Consider the following 22004-nt stretch of genomic DNA (forward strand, 5'->3'; position numbering starts at 1 on the left):
CAAAGTTTTCCTTGACTACTCAATTAAATGATCATTATTTTCTGGATGTGGCAGATCAGTTTATACCGCAACAACAGAGCATACTCAGAATGACCAACATCACCTTGATCAAGGAATAAAACAAAGCAAGAAAAATAAAATGAAAAGAAAGAGAGGGAGAGAGAGCTCACGTAAATGCAGAGGAGAGGAGAGCTCTTGGTGTGAAGAAATGAGAGGGGGAAAGGCTCTATTTATAGTGAGGGGTGAGAGCCAAACATTAAATATTTTTCTTTCTCCCCAAGAAGAAGCCCAAACCAATGAAATTTCCAGCCCATTTTAGTGTTTCTAGACTCTTCCAACCTTCCTTGATTCGGTCCTCAAAATTTGGCTTATTTCCTAATTAAATCCCTTTTAAAACTATCATTTAAATCCTTAATCTTTTAGAATATATAAATATGAATCCAAAAGGTTTTCAATCAGATATGAGAAGATCCTTGAAGGTTTTCTATCACCACCAAAGTTAATCTTGAAAATCGTGATTTTTCAATAATGTCAACTACAACATCAACCTATTAAGAAGGTAATGGTTGAAACAAATATACAACTTATCATTCTGGCTCCATAATGGTTTTCCTTCAATCTTTGCTCAACCTCCCAACTTTGATAGCTTCATCGTCAATGGAAGCTTGAAGTCACTCCATTTTCACTCTATTTATCTGCATATTGTTGTTTCCATAAATGCCATGAATGTGTATGAACTGGAACATATTAATTATCTACACGACAAAATTATTTTTTTACAAGTCAGTAGATGTCGGCACCCTCCGCCTCTGATTCCAAATTTTACACCTTTTTGAAATGGTCACAAAAGTTGAAAACAAAAAAACTCCAGTTGAAAAGCCGCCGTGCGTCATCTCCTACTTCATCAACGTCTTCCAAATAATCATAGCTTTTTTGAAAGAAAGAAAGAATCATAAGTTAAACACGTCAAAGTTTGTATTTAATAAGATGTATAAAAAAATAAAATAGTCATATAGTCTCACTCAATGAGATAAAATAATATATATAATTTTTTGGATATAATAAAGTGATTTAAAATGGCAACAAAAGAGAATGGTCTAAATTCCAACATATTTGGCCCTTTAGCTAACTAATAATGTCCGAAGTGTCTCTAGTTTCTTCTTTAGCTACCTAATCATGTCTGAAGTGTCTGTAGTTTACTTCTTAGGTTCCTTTTTATTCTTTCATATTGATATTAATAATTTTTAATTGGGTTGTCATGAATATTGGGATTAATTATTTTAACATATATAGGTGGTTCAAATTCAATAATATTTTTGGCATCTCTCTTAGGAAATTCTAAATCATGACATTTAAGATTAGAGTAATTTTTTCTGATACTGACTTAGACAACTCTTTTTAATTGTGTTCAAAATATTATCAACAACTCCTAGAAACATCTGATCCTACACTAGTCAAATTTAGAAGGAACAAAAAATGTGGTTGAAAATACAGCGTTAGAATTTAGATGCTTCATGCTTGACCTGACTGAAACAACGTTAGGTGCTAGTTGAACCACACTACAAGTCTACAACCTCAGCAAATAGAAACAGCAGCTTCAAACCAAGAACTAAACTCGAAGAAGAAGAAGATTAACTTCTGAAAATGGCAGTAATCGGTTGCAACAGCGAGGGATCAATGGACGTCACAAAGTTCAGCAGACCCATGCCATGGATTGGCATCTACATAGCAGCAGCATCTCTCGCTTGTCTCATAGCAATCACCGCCGATCTCATCCACGGAATCCGCCGCCGCAAGTTCTGGTTCCCTTGCAAGTACTTCTGCCTCAACGCCACCACCTTAGCCTTAATCGCCGTCGCGGTAAAACTCTCCGTCGACCTCAACACCCCCATGCCTCACCGCCATGACCAGCTAGCAAAGCTCAGCAACAGCGCCATGATCTGCACCATCATGGCCAATTCCATGCCGTCACTCGGCGGCACCGACAACAAAGAAACCATGATGAACATCGTCGCCGTTGGGATACTCGTCATTACCATGATTGTCAACATCTGCATACAGTTCGGTACTGGAGTTATCTATGAATTCTGGGAGGAACATGCTGTGATCATGTTTCTCATGCTTGTTATCTTGATGACTATGACCTCGTCTGGGTTGTGTGTTACCAAAATGAAGCATTTCTTGGAGCTGAAGTACAAAATCAATGAAACAGCGCTGAGGGAATGCTGGAATGAAATCGATGAGGATCACGAAGCGAAACGAGTAATTAACAAGCTCAGAGATGAATTGATGAAGTTTTGGATGATGGCACACACTAGCAGCCCTCAATTTGTGCTTGGGAGGTCAGTGTTGTGTACTGCATCTGGTGGTTTTTGTCTTCTGAGTACTCTGACTTTAGCCGAGGCGGTTTTTCGATCTTACTTGATGCCATGGTCTTTTAAGTTTTGCACTGGTGAGAGTGATTATAAATGGTCCACTATTTTGATTCTCATAGTTCAGCTTGTCGCGGTTGCGGTCGGTACTATTGCCCCTGCGTTTAGATGGTTTGTTGCTATAAATTACAGGTGCCCCAGTATTAGAAGCAAGAGTTGTAAAAGATGGTTGCAAGTAGAAAGCTACTGGACTGATAGGCTTGTGCTGATTAAAGAAAGGCCTCTCGGTGTTCGGATACAGAATCGGCAGTGCAGAAAATTAGCTCATGATGTGAAATTGCTCTTGTTGTGTTTCTGCATTAGGCTTCAGATTGGGATTGTGATCATGTGTAAAGCCACGCAATTCGTGTCGATTTCCATTATGAGTGTGGTGTTGGCATGTTGCGGTTACTGCAAGAATTTGAGGTCTAAATTTCGTTGTAGTGTCTCAAGCATTTGCTCAGGAACCGAGTCGTCGAGGCCCGGTCCGAAGATGGATCTGAGATGCTTTGTTTTGCATCTTGAAGGTGAGGAAGAGCTAGTTGGGGTGATGCTGAAGAATAATCGCGATGCGACTAATCATTGGGTTCAACAAGGCGAAAAGAAGGAGCCCAAACTTGTGATTGAATTGTTAAAAAAATGTACACTCTTGCAAGGGTTTAAGGGAGTGGGAACATTTGACAGTGACCAAGTTCCTTCATTGCAGGGTGTTGAAGCTCCTTATAGTTGGTCACTTCCTCTGGTGACACTAGCAAGCATTGTAGTTGCACTTCCCAACATTGATAGGGGTTCAGTGAGAAAATTGATTAGTACTCTAAATCAAGGACTCCCCTATGTGAAGTTCATAGAAGATAACATTGACAAAGAAGGGAAATTAAGCAAACTCAGGACTGCAGCAGAAATTGTGTGGCTTGGAGTGGATCTCTATGATAAGTGGCTTGATGTGGATCTTTGTAAGCTCTCAATTCAAGATCAGAGCCCCAAAGAAACACTTGAGAGACTAGTTGAAGCTGCAAAAACTAGGTGTGAGAAATTTAAAGCCAAATACCATCACATTTGCATGAAGCTAAGTCCTTCACAATGGCCCATCAAATTATTGGCATCTAACTCCATGTACAGAATAAGCAAAACCACTCTCTTGAATCACAAAATCATAGAAGACAGTAACAGTGAGAGGTTGTTTGAAGAACTGACAGTGATGATTTCAGATATTTTGGGTGCATGTCTCTGTAACCTGCCTCATGTTATATCCACCAAGTGCTTGAACAGCGCAATTGAAGAGAGGGAGGATAGTGTCAGATATGCAGTTTACATTCTTGGTAAAACCAAGAAGATCATAGAAATGCTAGAAAAGAGAGCATTTCCAAATGTAGATTTCTGCAGAGGGACGTATATTGAAGATTGGCGTTTGATGCATAAGCAATGCAGTTTTTTGCCTTTTGATCCATCTTCTATGGAGGAGAGTGACTGCTTCACCCAGAAAGCTCCTCACAAATCAAATGACCTTTGCCTAAATATTGACTAAAAGCCACAGGTAATGGTGATTTGCAATTTTGTACAATAGCTGCTGATAAAGCTTTCTGTTTTTGCTAGATGCATAAAATTTACACAAGCTAATATCCGCATCAATATGTTAGCCTGTGAGTGCAATCATCATTTGTGTGAAACAGAATGCTTAGAAATTGTACAGTAAATCATTAGTTGTTGCTGGACAATTTAATAGTATGCTGAACAAATCTTCTATTAAGTGCATATTTGTATATATATCTTTCTACAAGTCGAAATTAATTCTGGCGAGAAACTAAGTGAGTAGGTTCTAGATGTCAGAGTTTATTATGAGAAAAAAGAAGTTAATCTAAACATACTCTACAAGTATGGCGAAATTTGAAAGTGTATTCATGTCCCCGGCACCATCTCTATTTCTTTTGTGCTGGTCTAGTGCAATATGGCCAACAAAAATAATTAGTCCACATCCCAATTTTCCAATTGCACCCAGACCGAGAAAAGGAAAAAAAATACGTGAGTAAAATACACTTCCTCTTTTAAGGTTTGCCAAAATGACACCCAATTTCATTTTTATATAAAATTAACACTCCAGTTCATCTCACCTTGTCTAATAAGTTAACACCATTTAAGTAAAGATGCTAATGAAATATTTCTTGTACACTCAAAGTTAATTAATTTAGATATTTAAATAATAAAATAAATAACAAAAAACATTAATTTTATTTAGAGAAGTCTAAGATATCTTCAGCCACGAATGAGATCGTTACAACCTCTTTTTCATCGAAGGATCACTGTTGCAACCTCCCCACAACCACAACACGGATCACCACAATATCCATCACATGCGGCCAGTGGTGCTGTCACCGAAGCACAACCGTTCGGTCCTCCAATCGTAGCATTCGTCGCCATCTCTCCCCCCATGATCTCTCTCTCTCCCTCCCCCCTCCCTCTATTTTCTCCCCTTCCCATTGTTTTTGTCTCTTGGAGCCCCTATTGGGATCTAGGGTTAGAAGCATCCCTCAAACGCCAGGTTTATCCTTCCCCTGAGCCTTTTCCTTCATCACTCTTGTAGCTAAAATCACCACCGCAGAGGAAGACCATAGATGTATGTCCACAAATTCTCAAAGAGATTATGTGGTAGTTGTCGCGACGGAGACGAAGAAGAAATGATTTTGATAATGGTGGTAGCGACAACAACGACCGCGATAGAGATGGGTGGCCGAAAGTAATCGGGTAAGAGGGTGCATATCCAAAAATACTTTACGACTGAGGACCTATTTACATTTCTTTTTTCGTTTAAATATTGATCAAACTTATACTACTCTCAACTATTCATTATCATACCGTGTAATACCTTAAGTGACACATATTCTGTGACACGTAAGATTTTAATACATATTACTAGATTATTTTTTGATAAGCAATACATATTTTTTTAAAACACTCTTCAACCATTAATACATATTACTAGATGGAGTATACAAAATCAACAATAGTAGTTATTGAAGTATTTTTTTTAAGCATATTCCATTAAGAAAAAATCTAGTGGCCAAATTGGCTGTTCTCGCCAAGAACATAGAATCAAGGCATAGTGCCAAGAGTGTGTGGAATGTGATCAGAGATTTTAGAGAGATGAGCTCTTAACTGCTTAGAGAGAGAAAATATAACTGAATTTCAATATTGTTATTGTCAAATGAACCAAGAGTCCCTTACAATTGGTAACCGTCCCCTATTTATAGATTTGGGGTTGGGCCTTCGTGCCTTTAATCTGTCTAAATGGGCCGGTTGGGCCTTGGGGAGAGCGGCTCAAGGCCCAGGCATGTTCCGCGCCTAAGGCTGAGTCCCCTGGGCGAGGGACCCTGGGGTCTCGCCCAGTCCACAAGACACCGAGCTCGAAGCATGAGAGCTAAGTGTGTCTTTAAACAGAAGAAACCAAGGCGAGGACTATGAAAGACTAAACAATGATAAAACCTAAAGTTTTTAACAAAATGAAAAAACAATTGCCAACATGGCTGGAAGAACAAAGTCAAAAACCTTCGTATTCTAAACTTTTCGCTGCACCATCCCTTCCCTAGGCAAACTGAGTCCACAAACAGTCCCAGGGCGATGGCACTTGACCTGCTCGCCTTGCCAGCACTGCGCACGTGCCCTAAATCATGAGACTTTGACGGGTGTCGTGCGTTCGCCATGCGTTGCGCCCTGAAGTAGTTTTTAAGTCAGCAAATCCACTGAATTTCAACTGCCACTTCTGAAATGTCTTTTCGAATCCCAGCGAACCCTGTCAACCCGAATTTCAACCAATAAGCTTCCGTTACGGTACCTTCCATTTAATGCGTTATGTCAAAACCCTGACATTTTTTTTGAATTTGAACCAATCAGCATCAACGGTTACAACTTTTCGCCTAACACGCTGCCTTTACTTTTTCGGGATTAATGCCACGTTTCCTAAGTAATCATTCCACCTTTGTCATGATAGACACGATTTCCAAACCGACTCTTAATTCCTACTTTAAAACTTTCTTTCTTCTCCACTTTCGCCATTCTTGAACATCCGGCGACAATCCAAAAGTCATCAACTCAACATTTCATGTTAGCCTTCTCCCTTCATTCTCAGAAATGACTTCCAAGCGCCGTACTCATAGGTCCTCCCGATCCCGAAGTGCTGCCTCAGCGCCCCCCACTCCTGCCCCGACGGCTACGCCTCCTGCCGAGGGAACTCCCCTTAACGAAGATGAGAAAGATGCCTTTTGGCGACAAATTTTCATCAATCTTCCCCAGCCCACAGTTGAAGAGCCTAAGCATGCGGCCATTTGTCAAACCTCCGAGCTGTCTACTGACGAGTCCATCGCCGAGTCAATTCGTAAAGTCGGAGGGCTCTGCCGTGAGAAGTCTTTGGAGGATACCCTCATCATCGGCCCAGGCTTGGACATTCGTCGCCCCTGGAGGTGTCGTGGGCTTGAACAAAAGGCTAAACGGCCACATTTCTTCTATGTCTATGAATATTTCTACCTTGAGTTAGGAATCAAATTACCCTTTTCCCCGTTCCTCTGCCAAGTCATGAGGGAAATCAACGTGGCCCCTTGCCAACTCCATCAGAATGCTTGGGCCTTCATCCGTTGCTTCGAGATCCTCTGCGAAGCTATCGGCCTCGAAGCAAAAGCCTCACACTTTTTCTACTTTTATGGGGTAGACCTAAAATGCCTGAAGACGGAAACTCCCGGATGGATTTCCTTGAAATCCCGCTCAGGTCGGCAGCGCTTTTACCTTTATAAGAGTAACGTTAAGAAGGGCCCCGGGCGACGCTATTTCCGTGTGACCGTTCATCCCTCTTACCCTGAAGCCTTCACCCGACGAGATGGATCTGTTCTGTTTCCCCTTTACTGGACGAAGAGTCCTTGTGATGTTCCCCCGCCAACTGACTCGTCGCTGAGCAGCGAGGACAAAGCCACCATCGGCCTTTTCGCCGGACTCCCCATCTTTGAGTGCTCCCAACTGTTGGAGGCTGTCCGCAGCGGCTCCCTCCGCTCACTCTTGGAGGGGTTCAATTTCACCGAAGCCTCGCTGCAACGTGCTTTGGCCGCTGATTCTCCCAAATTTCCTCCCACCTTTAACACCGAGGGAGTGAAACAGAAACGCACCGCGGCTAGTTCAGACGCCGAAATCGCTACCCCTCCTGCGAAGAGAGTCAGGGGGTCTTCCCCCACTACCACCATCCCCTCCGCCGAGGTGGCTAAGGCCGTCCCCTCTCCAAAAGGGCCCGAACCTACGCCGGAGGATACCGTCCAACCTTTACCCTTAAGAGAAATCCAAAAGGGGTGCCCCTGGTATTGATGCTCCCTCTCCTCAGAAAGAGAGAAAAAAGAAGAGAAAGGTGAAAAGATCCAAGACTGGCGACGCTGCTGCTTCCCTTCAAGCTTTGGGGGGTGAGGAAAACGCGTCTCCAGGCGACGCTGAACCCTCTCCCTGCCCTAGAGGAATTGCTATCGGCGAGCCAAATCTGAAGGGGGTCTCTTCGGCGGTTCTCTCCCCTGATGGCCCGCCTCCTCAAGTCGAGGAGACCCTAGATGAAACCTTGCTTGCCCGCCTGGTAGACCCACAGGGTGAAGACCTTGCTCATCACACCCCGTCATCTCCCTGCCAAACCTCTTCCAAGGCCAATTTCACTTCCACTGGTGATCAAGCAGGCTCCACTCCAAACCAGCGGACTTCTCCTATTGATTTCGTCTTCACTTCCACTGGTGATCAAGCAGGCTCCACTCCAAACCAGGGTGTCTCTTCGTTCAACTGTCTCAAGGCTCAACTTCTTCTCTAGAGATGGAGAAACTCCAGCAGGAGGTGGAAGGCTACCAGGCAGCGGCGCAAGAAGCGCACCGCAAGTATGACGAGATGTTGTCCCAAATGGTGGCTCAAACCAACAAGCAGGCAAACTTATGCATAGAGCTGAACCGCCATGAGGAAGACTTATCAGCTTGTAAAGATAGGATGGAAGATTTGGAGCTGGATTGGTTTGAACTGCGACGGGATGTGAACGCAAAGATAGAGTCAATCAACGCCGGCAAGGCCACTTGCATCCTCAAGGATCGGGAAATCGCGTCCCTCCTCTGTGAACTAGGGGAAACGAACGAGTCTCTCGCCGACGTGAGGTTGCAGCTCGAGGAAAAGAAACGGGCCCTCGCCGAGAGGGACTCGCAAATCAAGACTTCTCAGGCTAGGTCCATGGCTGGCGCTGCGGTTGAAATTTTGGAGGAGCGAGGTCGTGGTTTCTTGCTTGCCAAAGCTCAAGTTCAACATCTCTACAAAGGAATCAACCTTGATGGCATGGGAGCTTTCAAGAAAGTTATTCCTCATGGGCTTGTTGGTCGAGATGATCCCCCAGGCTATTCCGCCGAGCACTTTGCTGAAACTGAGGAAGAAAAGATGAGGGAGAAATGTTAATGCAACATAGTTATATTCGTACTAATTGTATGCACTTTTTTTTTGGTAATTGAATTTCATCTTTGTATTCCTTTAACTTGTTTTGTGCATGGTTTTATTTTCGAGTTTTTCGTCGCCGTTTTAGGCTCTGCCTTAAATTCCATCGCTTTGTGTTCTCCGTTTGCCTTTTAGGCTTAGTTTTTCTTTTTGCTCATTCGTGTAGAGATTTTGAAGGTGTGCCAAAGAAACTAGGACTTTTTCTCAGCTTTTGAACCGAGGCTTTTCTTCGCACCAATATTTCCCGTAAGAGCAGGTACGGCCTCGACGGTTTTTTCCCGCCAAGGGCTTACACTGCTGGGGGCCCAATGGCCATATGAGTTTACCCAGACTAACGCCTAGTTTATATTCTCGCCACATATTTCGGGGAGGTCTCTTATTCCCAGATTTCGGGGAGACTAAGGGGATAAGGGACTTGCCCCATTTTTGGGATAAGTCGCTTTCCCGCACACATCGCCAACGAGAAATCAGCGTTTCGCACTGGACTTCCCCGGAGCAATCCCCAGACATGAAGGTCGTGTTGGGATTGCCACCTTCGGAGAAATTTTCTCACCAGGCGAACGTGATATGATGATCGAATTTTGCTATCTGAGTAGCGTCGGTTTGCGCCGGACTTTCCCGGAGCAATCCCCAGACATCAAGATCGTGTTGGGATTGCCACCTTTGGGGAATTTTTCCCACCGGGCGAACAGAGTTGAGTGATTTGAGCCAGGAGCATTTCTGATGAATATCCTTTTGTATTTGACTTGTTTGGAATTTTACATTGAGGGATGCCTCGTTAAAAAACTCCCGTGTCGGAGAAAAAGAGCGCATCTTTATTTTTTAGTCCAATTTTGTGGTTAATCCTAGTCGCCATCCTCTTTGTCGCGCTCCTGCTTGCCTAGCTCTTTCCTCAAAGTATGGTGCCCATCACCTCTTCTTTCGTCCCTGAGGTACTTGCTATCCCTTCATTCACAGAATGCCCGTTCGCCTCTAACTCTTTCTTTTGCTTGTTACCCTTGACCTTTTTGCTCCTGGAGGCCATTTCCCTCGCCACGGATTTCCCTTTGCTCTTACCGCAATGTGCCGAACTTCTCCTCTTCCGAAAGCGATCAGGCCCTTTGCTCAACCCTTGTCAATAAACTTCCCGCTGAGATGCTTCCAAGTCCATACTTCGGCCCCTCGCCGCTTTCCCCTTCCAGTCGCCTGGTCCCTTGCTCAAAAAGGCTGGTGTCCTGAACCGCGGAAGGTTCCAAAGTGTAGCATCCTTCGGACTCCAGCTGAAGAGGTCAAAATTGCCCTCTACCAGCTTTTCCAATCGTCTCTCTTGCTCAAGGGTGAGCCTAGGCTCAATCGCCAACACACCTCTACTGAACTTATACCTTTCCAAGTCATCCACTATGCCTGCCCAGCGTTCCTCCGCTGTGATGTCTGTGAACGATCCATCCTACTCTGTCTTCTCGACTTCTTCCCTAAGTTGCCCCTGACTATTCCTTCGTCGTTTCACCCTCCCGGGTTCCATCTCCTGCGTCTCATTCCTTGACCTATTTTGCTCGTTCTTACTTTTCTCTTGGATCTCGATCTCGTGACACTGGTGTCCCTCGCCTGCTCCTTTCTTTCCGTACATGCTGAGACAATTATTGTAGCATTCTCTCGCCCTTCTTTGATCAACCACAATTTTTCCCACCTTTCCACAGAGTAGTGGGTACTTTACTGCAAGATGGGCTGTTGAAATGACGGCGCACAAACGGTTTAAGGTATTCCTCCCAATGATAACGTTGTATGAGGCTACAACTTGTATCACTAAGTACCTCACGCGAAGGAGCTTGGCGTTGTCCTCTATCCCGAAAACGGTGTCTAAATCTATATAACCCCGCACCCACACTTGCTCGCCTGAGAACCCCACTAGTGTTCACGTATAGGGCATTAAATCCTTATCGGTTAATCCCAGTTTATCAAACGCGTCCCCGTAAATGATATCGGCGTTGCTACCTTGATCTAAGAGTACTCGGCGAACATTAAAACTGTTGATCCGAACCATAACGACCACCGGATCATCTTTGTGCATTTTGACTCCCTCAAAATCCGCTGATGAGATCACTATATCCGGATGCTGGAAACCAAAAGGAACTTGGTATTATTGCACCGAGGTTACTGCCCTGACATGTCTTCTTCTCGCCGAAGCTATATCTCCCCCTCCGCCGAAACCACCTGCAATTGTATTAATTGTGCCCACTGGCGGATCGAGATCTTTATTAAATGTTTCCTCTGCATTCTTTTTCTTGGTAGTCAGTGTTTCCTTCTTTTCTGCGCTCGGCGTGCGGCGACGATCCTTCCGTCGGCGATCATCCTGCTGGCGAGAGTTCATGTACCTGTTTTCCTGCTGTCGTTCTCCGTTCCAACGCTCATTGCGGTCATTTAGCTGCGCTCGCCCTGCTCTGATGAGCCTCTCGATCTCATTTTTTAAAGTGAAACAATCCCCTGTATCATGTCCCGCTTACCGGTGGTACTCACCCACTTAGTCTTATCTGATTTTGGTCGCGGTGGGTCTGCCTCCCTTTCGCCTTCTTCAACGGCATGGGTCGCCTTGACCTCTCGGAGTAGCTCCGTTAGATGAGCGCTTAGACTCTTTCCCGACTCTCCACGCTGACGAGAGTCAGCCTGGTGCCAGGGTCGGCGACGCTCGAAATTGTCCTTCCTCGGATACAAGGGATCTTTCGTTGTCTTTTCCACTGTCCGGACTTTCCTGTCTCGCCTTTTACTCCCTTCAGCCTTGTCTTTGCTCGCTTTGTCCTCTGGCGACGCGTCCCTTTGATCACCATCCTTTTCCACCTTCGCTCTTCTTCGCTTGAAAGCGTCGTCCTCTTCATCAAGGATGTACGTGTTCACCCGCGCGCGCACCTCCGCCATCGATTTGGCCGGCTTACGACTTAGTTTGCTATTTAGCTTCCAAGGTTGTAGACCGTTCTTGAAGGCCCGGGCACAGGCATTCGGCTCCGACTCCTCAATCTTTACCGACGCAGCACTGAATCGTTTCACGTATTGTTTCAGAGTCTCTCCTTCAGACTGACGCACGTTGTACAAGTCCTCGATCGTCACTTGCTTAGTCTTGCTTGCTGAGAACTGGACGAGGAATTTGGACGAAAAATCTCGGAAGTTGGTGATGGATCCTCGTGGAAGAGTTGTGAACCATGCCATGGCAGTTCCCTTGAATGTAGCCGGAAACATCCTACACTTTACAGCTTCGGAAGCGGCACTGATTACCATCTTCGTATTGAAATACAGTAGGTGTTCCTTAGGATCTGCTTTTCCGCTGTATGTTTCGAGGACTATATTCTTCATATTATCTGGAATGGCCACTTCCCTCACCGCTGCTGAAAATGGCTCGAATTCAGCCACAGCCTCTGCCTCGCGCTCTCCTTCGTCCTGCTGCTCGTAACGATACTCTAGCTGCTCTTGAAGATAGTCGTTCTGTTGCCTTATATCGTCGATGTTGCTGATCAAGCGTCTCCAATCTTGGCTGGAGATCGGAGCTTGAGGTGCTTGCGTCTCTCCTCCCGAAACCACAGGTGACTGCTCTGGCGACCTTCTTTGTTCTGGTGAAGTCGGTGGAGAAGGCAGCGGAGGTGTTGGAGACGGAGGAGGCGGGGGCGGAGTTGGAGGAGTTACTGGAGTTGCTTCCTCGCGGTGAATCGTTTGGTGGCGCGGTCGGCCCGGAACGCGACGCGACGGCGAAGCGCGTCGTCGCACGGGATCTTCTTCCCGTCGTCTGCGACGTGTTTCCATTGACACCGAAGAACGTTCACCAAAAAATCAAGAACTGACGAAATGTCTCACAGAAAACCAAAGAATTTCTCCTTCAAATCACGATCCATGTAGTCCGGGAATCAAAATTTATCGATCCCCACAGACGGCGCCAAATGTTCTCGCCAAGAATATAGAATCAAGGCATAGTGCCAAGAGTGTGTGGAATGTGATAAGAGATTTTAGAGAGATGAGCTCTTAACTGCTTAGAGAGAGAAAATATAACTGAATTTCAATATTGTTATTGCCAAATGAAACAAGAGTCCCTTACAATTGGTAACCGTCCCCTATTTATAGATTTGGGGTTGGGCCTTCGTGCCTTTAATCTGTCTAAATGGGCCGGTTGGGCCTTGGGGAGAGCGGCCCAAGGCCCAGGCATGTTCCGCGCCTAAGGCTGAGTCCCCTAGGCGAGGGACCCTGGGGTCTCGCCCAGTCCATTGACAATTAAATCAGACTGAACCAAATCATCAAATTCCGAGGGAACCTCTTCTATCCAAACATAGTTGGGGTACTTAGAAGAGTCATTGGCTAAGCGATCAGTCACATAGTTCCCGGAGCGACAAACAAAAGAAAATGAAAACCATTAAAAGCTAAAATCAAATCCTTACAATCACTAAGAATAGACATAAAGTAAGAAGAACCTTGTCTTCCTTTATTCCAAGTGTCAAACAACAGCAAGCAATCGGTTTTGAACCAAACATCCAAAAAATGGAGATCCAAAGCCATCGTTATCGGCTTATCGCCCACCTAAAGGCCAAAGCTTCTGCTAATAGAGCCATTGAAGTGTCCACCGGGTAAGCACAAGCAGCAGCCATAATTAAACCCTCATGATTCCTTGCCGCAAAGCCTAAACCTGCAACCTAATTTATCAAGAAAAAAAAAGTTTTCTTCGGAAGTGATTTACTGCCCTAATTTTTTTTAGTCAAATTCTTTAGTCAAATTTATTTTTATTTCGATCCATTCATCTTTTTTCATAGTTTACAAACTAGTCGTTTTTATGCAACTAGTTCCACCGCGGGTCATTATCCAAAGGTATTATTATCCTTCTCACCTTTGAAAAAAATGAATCAAATTTCTTACAGAATATACCCCAATATACCAAAGGAATTATCCTTCTTTCTTGTAGATTCGCTTTTGGTGAAACAAATCACACACTACAAAAAAAGTAATTTTTAGTGGCATGCAGTTTCTGGCGGTCTTACAAAGACCGCCACTATTAGTAATTTTTTCATTTTTTTAATTTAAATTTATTAGGTTTTTCAAAGAGAAATGTCGTGAAAGGTTTTCAACTCTCTCGCCTCACCTTCACTGTGGCGTCGAAGCCTTTCACCATTGACAACTTCACCTTCGCGATTCTTCTCCTTCTCTGAAATAGAATCCTACTCTGAATCTCCATTTGCGTTTTGCAATTCTTTCATCCATTGGCGCCTTTTCTTCTCAGAATCTCCATTTACGATTTGTGATTTGGTTCTTCCATTTGCGATTTGTGATTCTCAATCGACGCTCATTCTGCAATTCTCGTCTTAAATATGTATGTCTTCTCTCCATTTTGTGATTTGTGATTTGCGATTTGTTTTCCTTTCTAGCTCTTGAATCTGCAATGGAAGTCTCTTCTTCTATTTTTGCTTCGGTTGTAGCTCAGCCATCTTCAATGACTGTTAGATTTTTTGATTAGGTTTCTCTTTGTTTGATCTCTGATTCTGATTTTTGAGTTTCATTTCTCTTTGGAATCACAGTTGAAGCTGAGATCACTTACAGATAAGTGTGTGACTATATTAATCTTGATGCATATATATTAGAAATAGTGGATTAATTGTTTTTCTGGTTAAGATTTCCTTTAATTTGATCTCTTTTTTTGGTTTTTCCTTCTGTTATCTAGCTTTCTCGAACCTTAAATCTGTTTTGTTCAACTGATTCTGGAAGATCTTCAGGTTTTCTTATCACATTTGATTCATGCTCTTTTTTTTTGAATTGTTAAACCTTGCTTGAATTGTAATCCCTAATTTGTAAAAAAATTCAATGGGTTTGTGTTTAAGTCTTTCATTCACTGTGGTTGATCCTGATTATTATCATTCACTTCAGGTCTCATTTGCACCTCAAATTTTCTAAGAGGGAAGATAGGTGTGACTGTTAAATGTGAATCAGGAAAACATAATCCACATGTTGAGTATGTGCTTTTTATCAATTTTGAAGGAAACTATTTGTAACTTGAATAGATGCAAACTTGTTGAGGCTGGAGATCTTTGCGAGAGAAGAAATGGTCTTTTTTTCCTCCTTTATAATGTTTAGTGTAATAGTTAACTATCTTTGAAACCTGAGTTTATATTATGTTGCAGGCAGAGAGGAGTTGATCTCAACTGGAACTGGAGTGTAGATTGAGGAAAAAATGAGGTTTGTTATGTGTCTTCAATCTATCTGTTCAGGTCACAAAATTTGTTAATTTATTGTGCTTTTAATGTGGCCATTATTGATAGATTGTGATAACAACATAGTGTGACACGTGAAGAGGCTTTATATGGGTCTTTGTGCACTCTGGAATGGAGGTAAGTTTATTTTTCAGCAGTTTGTAGAAATCAAATTGATTGTTTCCATATAATTTTTCTATGTGCTATTATTCAAGATGTGCTAGGATTATAATATATTCTAATATCTTTGTGACTGTTTAAAATTGTACTTCTTTTATAGGAATGCTTCCATTATAACCTGCAGAACGAAGCCGAAAAACCTTTACTCATTGTTTATCCAGGTTCAATTTCCCTGCTAGCTTTACATTTACAATTTTATGCCATGGTTGGTGTGACTAAAATGTCATTTGTTGTTATAAACAGTTATTTGCAATAGCATTGTGCTGCATAGTAGTTATAGAACCGGGTTCTGTCAAGAAAGTGTCAATTCATAGATTTCCTGACTTTTCTACCCTGCATCATGTAAATATGTTGATCATTTTTGGGTACTAAGCTTAGCATATTTACCAATTGTATTACAAGCCATTAGCCATAGGGGACATAGTCACTCTTTTTTCCATGCAGACTCATGACATTCATCTAAATGATGCTGATTTCCCGGATGCAATTTGGTCATGAGTTAGAATCAAGGTGGAACACAAAATTAAAGTAGCAGAGGTATGTTAGTTGTGCAATTATAAAAGTTGGACTATTTATTTTGTAAGAAAAAGGCTTTAGGAGATGGTAATGACACATGTTGTTGGTAATAAATAACAATAGAGCATATCAAGAGTAAGTTCTCAGTAATTGCAAAATTTCCACAGGTACATTGGAGCTATGAGTTTGTTTCTGGGGGAACGAAGAATCATCTAGTTTTGGTAAATATTAAGAACCAGGTAACTACAAAAAAGAAGTTAGAGTACAATGAAAACCCTGAAATCTGCCTTGTATCAATGTCCATTCCTCTTTCAATTTAGCATGATTCTATCTCACACAAGTGAGAACCCTGAATCTCAATCTAATAACAAGTTCCTCTATGGTATATGAATAATTGAATATGTATATATCCATTTCAATTTTACAACTAATTTCAAACTAATTTATTGTTCTAATCTGTGTCTCTTTGTCTTTGATTGTGCTTGGTGTAGGGTGTATTCATGTGTTCTGACATTAACATATTTGATAGGCAAATGCAAGCTTGTGGAGAAGCTGCAGCACTCCTTTACCGATGATAGCTATAGCTTGTTCTTTGATTCTATAAGTTGAATGAATTTATCAAGTTCAATTTTATCACCTTCCTCAGATTTTTTTCCTTTTCAATTTCTTATATTTGGTCTTTTCTTTTTGTTGATAAAATGTTAAAATCTCTTGCAGGGAGTCAAGAAGTTCCAAAGTGCAGGAAGCTCTAGAATCCACATCTATTAAGGTTTGTTGCACAATTAAAAAGGATCTGACATGTACATTTAGTTTTGAACCTCAGACTCTATTCTATCTTCTACTTGAAGACTGATCTTTATTTATACTCTATATGAGCTGATTTTGTTTTCTTTCTTTGTATTGATTTTACTAATTCTGTTTAACTTAGATTGATGCTGTGCTTCTTCTCTTTGTATGAGATGAATCTACTCGTGCTTTGAATCCTTGTTAGAGATGATCTGTTTTGATGTGGCATTGGTTATGTTTTACTTTCTTTTTTCTTGAAAGTGTTCCTCATTGTTTGACCTTTTGTATTTGTAGAGGGGGAGGTCTTCGTGTGTGGTCTCTTACGGATGCTGGGTTCTGGTTTGGATTCCCTTGTACCCGTGAATAACATTGCTTGTGCTGTTGCTTTCTCTGATTGCTCATTTTTTATTCTTTTCCTACACCAACTAGTGATTTCTTCCATCTGCTGATTTTGCAATTTCTAAAGTATGACACTCTGAATTGAGCAACTGTACTTTAATGTCATTAATTTAAAATATATGCAGGTCACTCTGAATTTAATGATCACTTTTAAAAGTAGTTGAAATTTCATGAGTCTTTTGTATTATAGAGAATTTAATTGTGACTTCTTTGACTTTTATATAAGTTTATCATATGAAATTTATAAAGAATAAAATTTCCTCTTTTTAAGGTGATGGTAATATGATTCAAGAACATGAATTTCAGCTCAAAAGAACCCATTTGTCGTTAAAATATTTTGTGGCGGTCATTGTGGCGGTCTTTTGACCGCCGCAAATTGTTGTGGCATGTAAAACCAGCAGTCGAGTGAAAACCGCCACAAATACGTTTGTGGCATCCGGGAAGGTGGCGGGCAAGTGACCGCCACGTAATCATTTACAACCGCCACAAATTGAAAAACAGACCGCCACTAAAAAATAATTTTTTTGTAGTGACATCACATGAATAACAGCAAAGAAAAACTTTATGAAATTGCCTTTCAAAAAACAAATAAAAAACGATGAAAAATAATTTTTTTTATTAATCTGCAAAAATCTCAGTGATATATATTTAATATTTCCATGTGTTTAATTCGTTTAAAAAAACATATATATGTTCTATACTTCTATATAATATTATTTATTTTTAAAGATTTAATACATTTTTTCATTTATAAAATCAATATAACAATAGCTCTGCCAAAATATTTTTCATTTTTTACTCCAATAATGCATGTGTCATATATTTATATTCAAGCTGAACATTCACATTTGGTATGATAAGTTCTATTAACATGAATTTTCCATACATAAACTCAAACATAAGACCTTCTTAATATTAAATACTAGTACTTTTTACCCATGCGTTGCACAGGGATATTCTTTTTTATTTTGTATTGTGTTTTTTATGTTTTTTTTTAATTATTTATTCATATGAAAAAAGAAAAAACAATATTTTTTGTGATAATTAGGGTTTTTTCGAAGTGTTTATTTATGTTTTATTTGTGTTGTTTGTCCTTGTTTATCTAATTGATGTTTTGAATTTATTCTTTTGATATACAAATTCTATTGTACTTTACGGATAGAAATGATATTTTTTTTGTAAGATCTTATTTAATATTAAGTTTGTCTTTTCGAGGTTTATAACTCATGAAACAAATAATAGTAAATTTATTTATAATAATTTGAAGTTAATAGTACAAGTTCATAGAATGGCATTGATAAAGGAAGATCAAGATTCAAGAGGAAGGGTTAGAAGAGTTTTTGATTGAATGGTCTTAACTTTTAAGGTTTTTTATTTATATTAATTATTAGTTGATTAATATTTCAACAAATCTAAACTTGTCATATGAAGTTCCCTATATATATTTTTTTAATGATATCATATTTAATATTAATTTTTTCCTATGACATTCCATAACTCAAATGAATTAAATAATAATAAATCCATTTAAAACAATTTCGAGGTTAATGGTAGAAAGTTACAAGACTAATATTGATGAGGGTAAGTAAAGAGATAGAGATGGTTTTCCTTTTCTTTTTGCATCACATGTTTGTGATATTTATTTTGGTAGTTATGTAATTTTTTTTAGTGATATCATATTTAATATTAAGTTTACACTATGGTATTCCGTAAATCATATACACTAAATAATAATAAATTAGTTGAAAGTTAAAAACTAACATTGATGGAGGACGTTCAAGGGGAAAGAGATAGAGATAGGGTTTTTATTGACATTAGACGATTTTTTTTTTGCATCACATGTTTGTGATATTGTGATATTATTTTGGTATTTACGTATAATATTTTTGAGTGATATCATATTTAATATTAAGTGTACTCTATGACATTCCATAAATCATATGAAATAAATAATAATAAATTCATTTAAAATAATTTTGAGGTCAGTAGTAGAAAGCTAGTACAGAATAATATTAATGGAAGAAGTTCAAGTGGAGGGTTTTTTTGGTATCACATGTTTGTATTTTTTTGTATTTATTATGTATATTTTTTTAGTGATATCATATTTAATATTAAGTTCACCCCTATGACATTTCATAACTCATATGAATTAAATAACAATAAATTCATTTAAAATAATTTTGAGATTAATAGATGAAAACTATATACTAATTAACATTAATGAATGAAGTCCAAAAGGAAATGGATATGGTTTTTTTATGGAATGGTCTTTAACTTTTAAAGTTTATTGTTAATATTAATTATTCCTTGATTAATGACTCAACAAATTTAAACTAATAATGTGTGTCTTATGAAATTCCCTAAGTCTTAATGTAAATTTTTTCTATGATATTTTATAACTCATATGAATTCAACAATATATGTGCTTAAATACAAAATTTGTAATTTGTTAATATTAGGTTTTGTTATTCGTTATTATAAAATTAAGTATTGGTAAAAATTATAATTATATTAACGTTGATATATAAACTTGAAATAATAAATATGTAAAAAATAAATAATTCATTCTCTTTTATTTGGTTACAAATAATTCATAGTTTGTTTATATTAAACTAAATATAAAGTATGATGAAATCAAGTTAAATCTATCTAGATAAAATTTCCACATTCTAAGTAAATTTGGACCTTTTTATTTTTTCAAGAAAATAAGAGAAGTAGTAAGCAACAAATACATATTTGTGAACATGGACATCTGAAAGTTATATCATAAGTAGTTTTGTATATATGCAATATGCATCTTGGGAAAATTGAGTATTAGTGGCTATTGAGGAGAACGATGCAATGCAGAGTAAAGTAATGAAGAATGGAAAAAAAGGTAAGAAACAACATAGTATCAGGGCCGGTCCCGACATTTTGGAGGCCCTGGACAAATAATAAAAATGGACCCCTAATAATTTTAACGTTCAAAATTTGATCAGTACCATTTTGTTGGTTTGTTTGGCAACTGGCCTCTTACAACCCGCCCAGGGGTCGCGTGTTCGAATCCAAACAACGCGACCTTTTGCTTTAATTTTTGAATCCTTTAATTCAAATTAATTAACAAATAACATGTCAAAAGCCAAAACGTGGGATTCGAACCCGCTACATAAAATTAACATACACAGTTACTAACCACTAGACCAGCTTAAGTCATTAATAACATCTTGAACATTAATTATTATAACTAAATTGTTTTTAGAGGAAAGTTTAATGGGAATCTTTTTTGGACCCTTTCTTTTTGGAGGCCCTGGGCTGTGGGCCTGCTTGCACAGGCCCAGGGCCGGCCCTGCATAGTATTAAGGTCATTAATTTAAGGAAGCAATGTTAGAGATTAAGTCATATGGATTATTTTTGTTTAGAATATGCAATTAGTTTCCATGTGGTATTATATGTCCTTTCTTTTTATAAAATAAATTAGCCCTATAAACTTTGGTTTCTTCAGAGATGACCGATTACATGAAAATGATGTCAACTATATTAAATTGTGCAAAATTATATTTTACTTTAGGAGTAGTGTCACTTCTAGCCTCTTCAGTTCTCGAGATGCTCATTCAAGTAATCATGTATTTGTGCTTTGTGACTATATTTTCTAGCAGGTGCTTGAACCATAAAACTCTGAATCGCATAAACTTGTCATGCACATAGTGTGTCACTAAACTGTGGCATTTGAAAAAATACAATTTTAAAAATTTACTTTGCTTTGGTAACAATAAATAGTTTGAATTAGGTATCATGAAAGTGAGGATAACAAAGAAATTGAATACATTTTCAACGATTAAGAGCACTTCAATACTATTAATAATTTGAGGTGTTTTGAAATCTCTTGTTTCCCATACATGGAACATACGAATTATTTGAGTCATCCTACATAACAAAAAGTTGAGCAAATCAATGAGAAAATAATTCTTTAGGTGTTTCAATTTTAGATGATGAAATCAAGTTGAAGATCATCATGAAATAAAAAGCATGTTAGAATACATGTTAACATTCTAGGCTAGTACATCTGTAACACCCTCTAAACCCCGCATAATAATATATCATAAATCAGAGTAAAATGCATAACACAGAGGGTGTCACACTTATTCTCCAGAAACATAAATCAAAACACCTGTCATGCTCATAATAAATATATAAATTTTCCAACTTTAATGTCGCAACATCATATGCATAGCACAGCGGATTTATTTCAACTCCAAAATTTAACATAAAGAGAGTTCATAGGTAACTCTTAACATCAAGGTACAAAACTAAACGTTTCCCGGTGTTACATAACAGAGCATGACTCCCCTAACTAAACCGTAAATGAAAGACTAGCTCCTCCAACTAACCCTCGCGAGAAGCTCCACTATCTTCGGTACCTGAGCGATGTCGCATAGAACATCATTCCAACAGAAGGGTGAGAACTCATATCATATGGATAAGCATAATAATAAATAATGTAAAAGCTTATCTATGCTCCACATAAATTACTCACATTCACTAACAAATAATAAATTATATAATTTTAACATAATTAATCAAGTTCACAGTTATGGCAAATACTCCATAAATTATAGCTCAATTAGAACATATATAATAGTCTCTAATTACCACCACATCAAATCTCTCCAAAAATATCACCATAACACATATGACTCAAGTGAGACCCGTGCAAATGCCTTTGGTACCAAAGTTGTTATCCTTAGCGGTATCACCGCGTCCACTCCAGACAGATAACCACCAATAAAGCCCTCGCTCTAGGCTTCAAAACCACTCCAGTTTTGGGACAAGTCACTAGCCTCCACGAGAACTAGCAAACATTGCCTCTTGACAACTATGCAGTGTATTGTGCAAAACTCAACTAACATATGCATATTCAGACCATCTCCAAGTCCTAATTATTTTAGCATATTCATCACCAGTTGCACAAAACACATATTACATGTTATCAATTATACAACTTGCAATCACAACAACTTAGCATCTCAAACATAACATCAATTCAGAAACAACATCATATAATGATTAT

At 39.5% G+C, this 22004-nt stretch overlaps 2 protein-coding genes and 1 long non-coding RNA gene across 3 annotated transcripts; 2 read left to right on the forward strand and 1 right to left on the reverse strand.

Moving 5' to 3' along the window:
- Positions 1-1425: 1425 nt before the first annotated feature.
- Positions 1426-4173, forward strand: LOC130714132 (uncharacterized). The gene has a single exon (XM_057564025.1). It carries the CDS (start codon positions 1645-1647, stop codon positions 3934-3936), a length of 2292 nt encoding a protein of 763 aa, XP_057420008.1. The 5' UTR covers positions 1426-1644; the 3' UTR covers positions 3937-4173.
- A 7157-nt stretch (positions 4174-11330) lies between these two features.
- On the reverse strand, positions 11331-12653 carry LOC130712845 (uncharacterized). Its single transcript, XM_057562661.1, has one exon. It carries the CDS (start codon positions 12651-12653, stop codon positions 11331-11333), a length of 1323 nt encoding a protein of 440 aa, XP_057418644.1.
- Positions 12654-14898: 2245 nt separating this feature from the next.
- LOC130714190 (uncharacterized) lies at positions 14899-17080 on the forward strand. The gene is made up of 7 exons (XR_009011189.1): positions 14899-15062; positions 15146-15214; positions 15357-15417; positions 15701-15793; positions 15940-16011; positions 16264-16541; positions 16853-17080. It is a non-coding gene; the product is annotated as an uncharacterized LOC130714190 (long non-coding RNA).
- The last annotated feature ends 4924 nt before the right edge of the window (positions 17081-22004 follow it).

The sequence above is a fragment of the Lotus japonicus genome, chromosome 4 (genome assembly GCF_012489685.1).
Source record: "Lotus japonicus ecotype B-129 chromosome 4, LjGifu_v1.2".
NCBI lineage: Eukaryota > Viridiplantae > Streptophyta > Magnoliopsida > Fabales > Fabaceae > Lotus > Lotus japonicus.

Coding starts and splice junctions, on each gene's coding strand:
- LOC130714132 (XM_057564025.1), top strand. CDS start 1,645: ATGGCAGTAATCGGTTGCAACAGCGAGGGATCAATGGACGTCACAAAG.
- LOC130712845 (XM_057562661.1), bottom strand. CDS start 12,653: ATGGAAACACGTCGCAGACGACGGGAAGAAGATCCCGTGCGACGACGC.